Source organism: Vigna umbellata, chromosome 9 (assembly GCF_029865625.1).
Source record: "Vigna umbellata cultivar VRB3 chromosome 9, Vumbellata_1.0, whole genome shotgun sequence".
NCBI classification, from domain to species: Eukaryota; Viridiplantae; Streptophyta; class Magnoliopsida; order Fabales; family Fabaceae; genus Vigna; species Vigna umbellata.
Genome location: NC_142173.1, coordinates 46,997,101 through 47,006,552, shown reverse-complemented (window position 1 = coordinate 47,006,552; position 9,452 = coordinate 46,997,101). Strand labels below are relative to the sequence as shown.

The window sequence follows — 9,452 nt, the reverse complement described above, 5'->3', positions numbered from 1 at the left end:
ATCAAGCTTCTACCATTACTGCCAAATAATTATTTTTTATTCAAAGTTAAAAAATAAAGAAAAGTAAATTTTGGCCAACGGTTCGGGCTCCTCTCTCCACGGCTTGCCCACCGGATATTAACTTTTTCTTTCTTTTAACAAACGTTAAAGATATTAAATTATATCCTAATATATTTATAAATTATTTTTACATAGAATCATTTATTAATCTAATTATTGAATTATAATTATATATTACATTTACTTTTTCAGTAAGGTTTACTAAATAGTAAATATTCCATATATATGTTCATAGAATTAATATATTCTTTTTTGGCATAATTAAAGTAAAAGGAAATCTTGATGATTTTTAATTTAATAATTGATCATTCAATTAAAGTTATATATTTTATTTTTGTGTGTGAGATCTACACTCACTTCAAGAATTTCGTAATTATAATATGCGGAAAATGTTAACTACATATATCAGTTAATAATTTAGTGTCTTTTAAGAGTGTCATTGGATCATTCAAATATTGCTTGCACAGGTTAAAAGAAGAAAGTGTGAAAATTAATGTACTGAAAATGTAAAAATACGAAAATGACAAAATTTTAATTTCAACTTTCGACCTTATTGAAAATGTATTTCTATAGAAAATGTACATAAAATTAATTATTTTGAAAAAAGTAATATTATTTGAAACATAATATTTATTATTATTATTGAAGCTTGTGTTATTTATTATTATTGTTTCGTATTTGTATAAGTTTTTATGTTATGAATAATTTAAATAAACGATTGAATATTATTAATAAATATTTATATATTATATAGTATAAATAATTAAAAAACACTAAAATAATACACAAAAAAGAATATAATTAAAAATTATTAAATATATGTTTTTATATTGCAATAAAATAAATAATTAAAATATATTATTAGAATAATAATTAAAAAAATCAATTTAAAACTTGACATGTTATGAAGTGATATATTTTATTATATAATTGTTTTCTAATATATATTTTTTATTTATTGATGTAAAAATTTAGAAAATAACATTATAGAGGTTTAAAATGAGTGAGATTAACTCCATTAATATTAAAAGATTTTAATATAAATATAATTTTGTTAAATGCGAGTTTTATTATTTTAAAATATATATTTATCTCTAAACTATTTTTTTATTTTAAGTTTTCTAACAGTAAGTTGTTTTCATTTTTTGTTTTCAATTTTTGTTTATTTGATTGAAAGGTATAATTAATTCTAGGGTTAAATATGTTTTTAGTCCCTAAACTATTGGCCGTTTCTGGTTTTCGTCCCTCTTCCAAACTAAGGTACAATTTGGTCCTCATTCTTTAGAAAAACGTTCGTTTTAGTCCTCAAAATTTTGTTTTTAGTCCTCAAAATGTTCGTTTTTTCGACTAAAACGAACATTTTTTAAAGATTGAGGACCAAATTGTACCTTAGTTTGGAAGAGGGACGAAAACCAGAAACGATCAATAGTTTAGGGACTAAAAACATATTTAACCCTTAATTCTATCAGCGAACTCTTTAATTTACACGGATAATAGTTCAATTTTTTGTTTTATTAATCAGTCTTATTTTTTTTTATACGAGTACGTTGTATGTTCTGATGCATACTCGTTAATCAATCCTAAAGATGTATCCTAATCACATCTATATGACTCATAAGAATTATATGACTTTCTTTGCTTATAAAGTTATTTTAGGTCTATACCGGTTTGATCTTCTCAATTTAATTAGACTTTTTTAAATAATTTAATAACAAAATTTCATAAAAACACTTTAATATTTAAATATTTCGTTCAAAAATTAAATAATTCGTCTTTCTATACCTAGTAATGTTTCATATAATTCATAGAAAATAATACAATTAAATCATTAACAATTTAATATTTGAACATATAGTTTCACATTTTTTACTTTTATTATCTAAAATTATTACAACAATTAAAAAATACGAGTATAATATTTTACTCATATTCTATTGTTTAATAATTTAAAAACAAAAAATACATTTAGGTGTAGTTATAAAAGAAACATTTAGGTGTAACTAAAAAGAATTATAAAAGATAAAAAAAGAAAATAATTTTTACTTTAAGAAAAAAAATATTTAGGTATAATTCCTCTTTTCTTTTTTTCAAATTCAAAACGCAAAATAAATTAAATAACGAATTCGCTTTTCAAGAACCCGAATTTGGATTGATTTTCTAGCCAACCTTGTTACACATAAGTTCATAATTCAATTTTCTAATAACCGAATTCTCGCCTATAAATAAAACCATGCTTTTTGTCTAAATATGATGCACGCATAAATCTAAAAAAAAAAATCATGCTATCTCAAAAAAAAAAAATACAACGTCAAGAAAGACGGTAACATCCCAAAATATATAGTATAAATTATATTAAAGAGAAGCTATAAGTATGATAAAGTATACAGTTATCCATCTAGGATATAAAGTGTTACCTTTACAATCATCCAAAAACAACTATAAATTTAAACTTTATATATACATACTAAAAGATACTCCAAAACTATACAAAAACGTCTACTAAACTAAGTCAACTACTCAGCAGTATCACCTCCATCCAAAGCTTGCTTCAGAGAAACCTCTTCTTCTGCTGCTCACATCCAAAGGATGATCATTGCAGAAGAAGAACATTAGAACATACAAAATACAAGCACACAATAGGGTAAACTAGTTTAAACAAAGATTAATCATACATCAACTTATTTAACTTCATACAATCATACTATTCATTCACCTCACATAAACTCTTCACACATAACACCACACTGACTTTGACTGTCCGAACTTAGAATGATTGCCGAGCTATGGCGGGTTGTGCACTCGTGGTGGCTTCTACTGCTTTGCAAAGTCATTGCCAATGGGTTTCACCCTACCACACTCACGAGGTTAGTCCGTTAGCACTCACCTTGGGCCATACTGGAAGCATCCAAGACTAGGACCTCCTGCTACTCCTCACGACATGGATCAATCCTCTCTACTTGAGAATGAAAGACCATTGAAATTTCAGGATAACCCCCAAGACTAAGCTCCTGCATTCATTCTAAACTTACTTGAATCTCAACTAGAGATTTCACTTTGAATCACAACATAGGGCACCACCATGTCTCCTCTCCTTGAGGATCATGGAATTACGTCCATTAACCATACTTTGAACTTTACACTTTGAAACCACCAACTTACACTTTGAAATACAACATACATCAATAACCAATGATATTACATGATACAACTTCAACTTACTTCATACAACACTCAATGTTTCATTTAAAACAATCTAAGATTAAAAGAAGAGTGAACTAAAACTGAAACCCTCGCACAGCGCACACATTCGCATAGCGAAACTAGAGGCTTCTCGCACAACGACCTAGCTCGTTGTGCGAATCCTCAAATAGAGACCACACCCTCTAAACCATTCGCATAGTGGTTATACTCGCTATGCGAATAAACCATGACTTGAATCAGACCCTAGACCCCCTCGCATAACGTCCCAGCTCGCTATGCGAGAACCTCAGACAGTGGCTCATGCTCCTTAAGCACTCGTAGAGCGAAACTCATTTGATGTTCGAATAAAAAGAATAATAGTTCCAGACCCCAACCAGTAGCATAGCGACTTGATTCGCTATGCGGATCAACAAACAGAGAGCAACCCTCTCAATCCATTCGCACAACGCACCTATTCGCTGTGCGAATGCCTTGGCAGAGAGCACCTCGCTAAGGTGACTCGCTATGCGAATCCATTCGCACAGCGAGTCTGCATAATCTGCAGAACGAAATTCTGTAGAATTATGCAACTCAACCACAACTTACCAATTCTATTCAATTTTTTCAACTTCTAACAGTCATAGATTGTTGTACAAACTTAATTAAACTTGACTAAGTGATTCTAAACCTTCCTAACATCAATCTAAAGTGTTTATGCATCAAATCCTACTCTAAAACCTCAATTTCCTCAACTTAGAGACTCAAATTCCAATTTACCACTTTGAACCTGATTTTGACCAATTTGATAACTCAAACAAGTCACATATGACTTATCTAAACTGCCCCAACGGACCATAACATCACTTGACCTCTAATGCTTAAATTCACTACCTCACTTCTTCTAAATTACACTAAACAAGCTCAATTCACTTCACTTTTTATCTAAACCCTACCATAACAAGTTTCTCACATAAAATACCTCCAACCAGTTAAATCACCACTGATAAATTCATCCAACTCAATTCATAAACATCACAATATAGTTTCATACATTAAACATTCCAGTACATATTATTCAATCTACTCAGCATACAAACAGTGTCCCAAAACAACATATTAATTCAAAATTTATCATACATACATATCATACAACCAATTGAGATAAAGTTTCTAGCTCCCCTTACCTCAGAGAGTAACAGCCCAACTCACATAGATACTCTGACAATGCCATACAATGCAAGAAAACTTAACAGAAACCTACTACTCACCAATTGATGATAGAAAACAACTCTTAGAGCTTGAATTTAACTAGAAAATGAAGGAGGAAACTATTAACCACATGCAAAGCAGAAACGATGCATGTTCACAGTCCAAAAAGGTACGGATAATAATGGAAACAACTTACCAGCTGAAGAACAAGAAATTGATCGGTCCAAACGAAGCTTTCAACGCCAGGATCGTCTAGGCACTTCCTGATCGTCAAACAGATAACTCAACAGTGAGAGATTTTAGAGAGAAGTCAGAGAATTATGAGAAATAGAGTTCTAGAGAGATGAAATGTTCTTAGAATAATGAGAAGTGTTTATAAAATTCTATTTATATTATAAGATTATTTTAAAGTAAAATAATTTGTCTCACTATTTTAATACACTTATATGCTCTATAATACTCTATTTTCTAGGTCCTTACAAAGTCAAACACTCATAATTTAAAAAATATATATGTTTGTGATAAAATTTCATTACAAATTAAAATTAGTTTTTTTACATAAGTTAATTTATAAAAAACACTATGTGGATTTTGTTATTTTTTTAATTTATTTGAAAGAAAGAATTGAAAGCATTAAACTTTACTGATTTCATATGGGCCACACTCTTGGGCTACCTGGGATAGTGCAGATGAAACAATTCCTACACATGAAGTTGGTGTCAACGCTTCTTCCGTCAAAGCCCCTCTTCCTATGCAATTGTTCTGTTCCATTCCCCTTGTGGTTCTGGAACAAAACTCGCTTCCTACTCACACGCCATTACAGTCACCTTCGTCGTCATTCATCACTCTCTTACACAAATATGGCCCAAGAAGAAGGGGTGGTGGTGTCTTTGCAGGAATGGCAGGGTTGGGGCACCACCTCCCCACTCCCCACCATGGTGGCACAAATTGTCCACGATTTGAAGGGGCTTGAACATGACTTGGATGCCCACATGAGTTTTGGCGGCAATGGCGGAAAGTTAAAGGTAAGGGCCTCCATCATCGTGCTTACGTGCTCTCAAGTTTCGGTTTTTATTAATTGAATTTTCGGATGCTTAGGGGAATTTTAGAATACAAGAAGATAAGAAACACCGTGCCACGTATCAGGCTTTGGCTGATTCGGAGAAGAAGCTTCAATTTTATTCGGCCAGGCAGATAGCTTGTCGCATTCTCGGTAGCAGGGGTTACCTTTGTCAGAAGGTTTGTTCTTTCTTAAATGGAATATAGAAAAATATCAAACACAGTTTTGAAATTGAAATCTGTTTTCACATTAGTCCCTGTCATTAGCTCGATACGGAGGACTATAACGATAGTAAGTAATATAATTGAAGGGCTAAAAATGATACTGAGCTATACATATCAGAGATGAAAATGACCATGATCTTAACTTAAGGAATTTATCAAGAACTACCATTATAGTGCCACAAAATTAGTGACTAAAGTGGATATTTATTCTTCTTAAAATGACTAAAGTTTCAGGAAGATGCATTTGTTGGGTGATGGAGAACATGTTTTTGCTTTTAATCTTCGGTTTTCAAACTTTGTAGTGCTGGCTTCCCATGGAGGATTGTATGTGTTCAGAAGTCACATCCTGCTCGCTCCACCCGGGAATAAGATTTTGGCTGTATATGCATCCCAAGGTTTAGGTGTAACTTGTGATTACTTGGAAGTTCTTCATTTTGGGGTTTTATCTGTTTCTCTTGATGCATATACATTTTGGCCATCAAATGTAGGATTTCTTGAGACAGAACAACACTGGAAAGATTTTGTGGCAGGTGTTTGGGGTTGATGCAGCATCTTTGTGCCTTTTTGGCATTCCTGAACACGAGGAAATCATGTGGAATTCCTTAAAAGTGGCAGGTCTTTCAGTTTATATAAATTGACACTGAATGTAGTTGTTTATTGATATAGTCATATCTTGCTTCATTCTCTATGATCTATGTTTCTACAATTTCTGCTGTATATCTTTTTCTTAGTGTTTAATATCACTGACTATGACTGCTTAAAAAGTAATCAAGGAAATATAATATTCTACCAGATTTGGTCAAGGACAAATGATTGTATTTCTTAATTTCAAATAGCATCTTCTTATGGCAGTAATTTTTAACTGGTTTGCCTGATACCAATTTAGATACTTGTTCATGATTTAAGTTAATACCATTGTTATAATGGTGTGTATGCTCCAAGTCTTTTAATACTTGAACCTGCTGCACATTTTGTACTCAGTTGCTTTGGCTGTGGATTGTCTTTATTTCAGGAAAAAGTAAGGTGTGGTGCCTTTATCCCAACAAGAGTGCAGTTCTAAAGTCAGTTCAAAATGCGTTTGATCAGGAACCAGTTACAAGTGATGGAATTGCACCTTCAGAGGTTTTATTTTAAGCATTATAATGATTGTTATATCTTGTTGATTCCAGATAATGCTAGTGACTTTGTCTATACTGAAGAGTTAGGCATTCAAATATAGAGCAATATGCACTTTTTTTATTCTGGTTCATTGCTTTCCTTCTTTTGAGTATGTAATCTTAAATTTCTTGATACTGGTTCAGTTAACCAATTTTAATGGAAATAAAAAGGTATTTTTGTTGAATATCCTCCTACTTTGGATTAGTAGAGCCCAAATGCATTGCAAGAATGGCTTAAAATTTAAGTTTTCTGGAATTTGAGAGCCTGACCAATTCATGATTTGATGTTTTGATCTCTGAATTATGTCTCTAGGGTGTGGGTTAAGTTACACAATTTAAATGGATAATCGGCACTGAAATGACAACTTATAAATTACAAGTGACCTTTCACTCTAAATAGAATATCTTTTTTATTTTATGCTAATCAATGCCACATGTAAAATAAATATCACAATGTTGCTTGTAGCATTTATTATAGATTTCCCTGTTTTCTGTTCAGTGCAATCATGTAATAGTTTTCTTTTGAGTGTGAAACAGTTGAAAGTAGAAACAATCCATCATTTTATTTTGATTGATGGGACGTGGAGCAATTCAGCAGCAATGTTTAGGCGCCTTCAGGTACTTCTGGATGGCTTTCTTCCTTTTCTTAAGTTGTATATTTTCATAATTTGATTCTAGTAGAAGTGCCCAAAATTAATCTGCTCCATGATTGTTGGGTGCCAAGGCAGGACAAAATCTCATTATATGGAACAATCAAACTTTTTAGACTTGTAAGCCTTATACATGTTAGTGCGCCTGGTATCCTCTATGTCCTAATGACACTAGGCGCATTTGACGTGTGCCAAGAAAGTAAAGTTATTAAATTAAGTATTTAACATTACAAGCCATACCACATTAAGTATCAGAAGGTGGAAGGAAACAGAAAATTTCAACTTAATCAAACAGTCTGACCCAAGCTACCACGTTTGTGATCAGATACTTGTCGCTTTTGCTGAGCAAAATACAGCAATTGTGGCATTAGAATTTCTCATGTCAGGAAAAGAACACCTCTAGAGAAACAATATTATGGTGCCCTTTTCTTTTTTATATTTGATTAGGACAGAGATATAGATTATGTAATACTTTGTTTTATTTTTCCTTTTTCCCTTAGGATGAGAATGCACATGTGGCAAACAGCACAGCAATGGGAACAATCAAGAAGAATAGGCTTTCGTATTTTATGATGACCCAATTGGATTATAAAAAACAAGTTTTAAAAGTCCATGGAATGAATTAAATTTGTGGTGAAGCAACATCTACAATTTTTCTATGCTAGTTTGTAACTTTGCTTGAAATTTTGTTTCCAACAGGATAAAGCAAAGTTAGTTTGGGGGGATGAGGATCTTCCATGTATATCCCTAAATCCTGGTGCTTCTGCTATGCATAAACTTAGGTGAGTAAGAAAATGAAATTAAGATCAGACAACTTTGGTGTGTTTAATGTAACATATGTTCGTCCCTTACGTTTGAAGGGCAGACCACAGCCATCTTGGGATCGTACATGCACAGCGGCAGCTGCAGCTGGCTTGCTCTCAGAGCTCCAACTTCTTCCACAGTTTAGGTCCATTGAATTGGACGAACAGGCAGAAGCAATAGAGCATGCTTTATCAGTCTTATTAGATGCCCTCACAAAGAGACGGGTTCGCATGGGAAGGTCCATAACAAGAAAAATGAGGCAAACCAACATCCGATAGAGACATCCAAGATTGTTCTGACAACGTACACAGTAAGCCTGTTGCAATTTTTGGAAATGAGAAAACTCTAAACCCTGTACATGTAGGCTCAATGGGAAATTTTGGCTTTTAGTTATGTAGTCAAGAATTTCCAACTTCTTCACATTAACGTCTGAGAAAGGTTTCAAGTCTTAAATTTCTCACTGAAGTGATTCCATTTAAAACATTTGGATGGAAGTGTACCTTTTTTGGGTGACAAGATAGAAATTTAGTTGTCCATGGTTTGAATCTATATTTGCCGTAAGACTATTGTTGGATAGGATGTAGGGGAATAGATCATAACGTGTTATCTTTCACCCAACTTTTATTTTTCTTTGTATTTTAAAGAAAAAAAAAGCTTAATCATTCTCTTCGCTACTTCATTTGGTTTTCTTTCATTGATCAAACCTAATGTAAAACATTCATAGAATCGAACTTATTCTTAAGAAAGAAAGGAGTCAAAGTAATGAAACAGGAATCAGAATATACTTTGGTTTGAATCTTGAACAGCTTAGGAGCAACGCATGCCTATATTATTAAAGGGGAGTCCAAGAAGAAGTGTTGAATGGGTGAATGAGTATAATATAATCTGTACTGTATACCCACTCAAACTTTCTGTTTGCTGTGAGACTCTTAACCAATTTGCTTGTTCTCACGCCACTCATTAGAACACACAAATGAAACTTTTGTTTTTTATTTTAAGTTTTAACTCAACTTTTTAAATGTTTGACAAACCTAAAAGTGTACTCAAACATATTTTATGCAATGGTAAATATTAGTACCACGCTAAAAGCACTAATAATGCACCAGGA

The 9,452-nt window shown here is 32.4% G+C and overlaps 1 protein-coding gene across 3 annotated transcripts; it reads left to right on the top strand.

Moving 5' to 3' along the window:
• Nucleotides 1-5,110: 5,110 nt before the first annotated feature.
• LOC124844873 (DTW domain-containing protein) lies at nucleotides 5,111-9,023 on the top strand. Of its 3 annotated transcripts, none has more exons than XM_047321888.2 (8): nucleotides 5,111-5,474; nucleotides 5,548-5,688; nucleotides 6,036-6,128; nucleotides 6,222-6,348; nucleotides 6,746-6,855; nucleotides 7,428-7,508; nucleotides 8,240-8,322; nucleotides 8,406-9,023. In XM_047321888.2, the coding sequence occupies exons 1-8, from the start codon at nucleotides 5,139-5,141 to the stop codon at nucleotides 8,620-8,622; spliced, it is 1,188 nt and encodes a 395-aa protein (XP_047177844.1). In that variant the 5' UTR covers nucleotides 5,111-5,138; the 3' UTR covers nucleotides 8,623-9,023. The 3 variants fall into 3 exon arrangements, with proteins under 3 accessions (XP_047177844.1, XP_047177845.1, XP_087954171.1); XM_047321889.2 differs by having other exon boundaries at nucleotides 8,401-9,023; XM_088098045.1 differs by lacking the exons at nucleotides 8,240-8,322; nucleotides 8,406-9,023 and adding an exon at nucleotides 8,041-8,233.
• The last annotated feature ends 429 nt before the right edge of the window (nucleotides 9,024-9,452 follow it).

Bases quoted from the DNA above. Each gene is read 5' to 3' on its own strand.
- LOC124844873 (XM_047321888.2), top strand. From the start codon at position 5,139: ATGAAACAATTCCTACACATGAAGTTGGTGTCAACGCTTCTTCCGTCA. The intron at 5,689-6,035 runs GTTTGTTCTTTC...CAAACTTTGTAG, and splicing joins GGGGTTACCTTTGTCAGAAG to TGCTGGCTTCCCATGGAGGA. The intron at 7,509-8,239 runs GTACTTCTGGAT...TGTTTCCAACAG, and splicing joins CAATGTTTAGGCGCCTTCAG to GATAAAGCAAAGTTAGTTTG.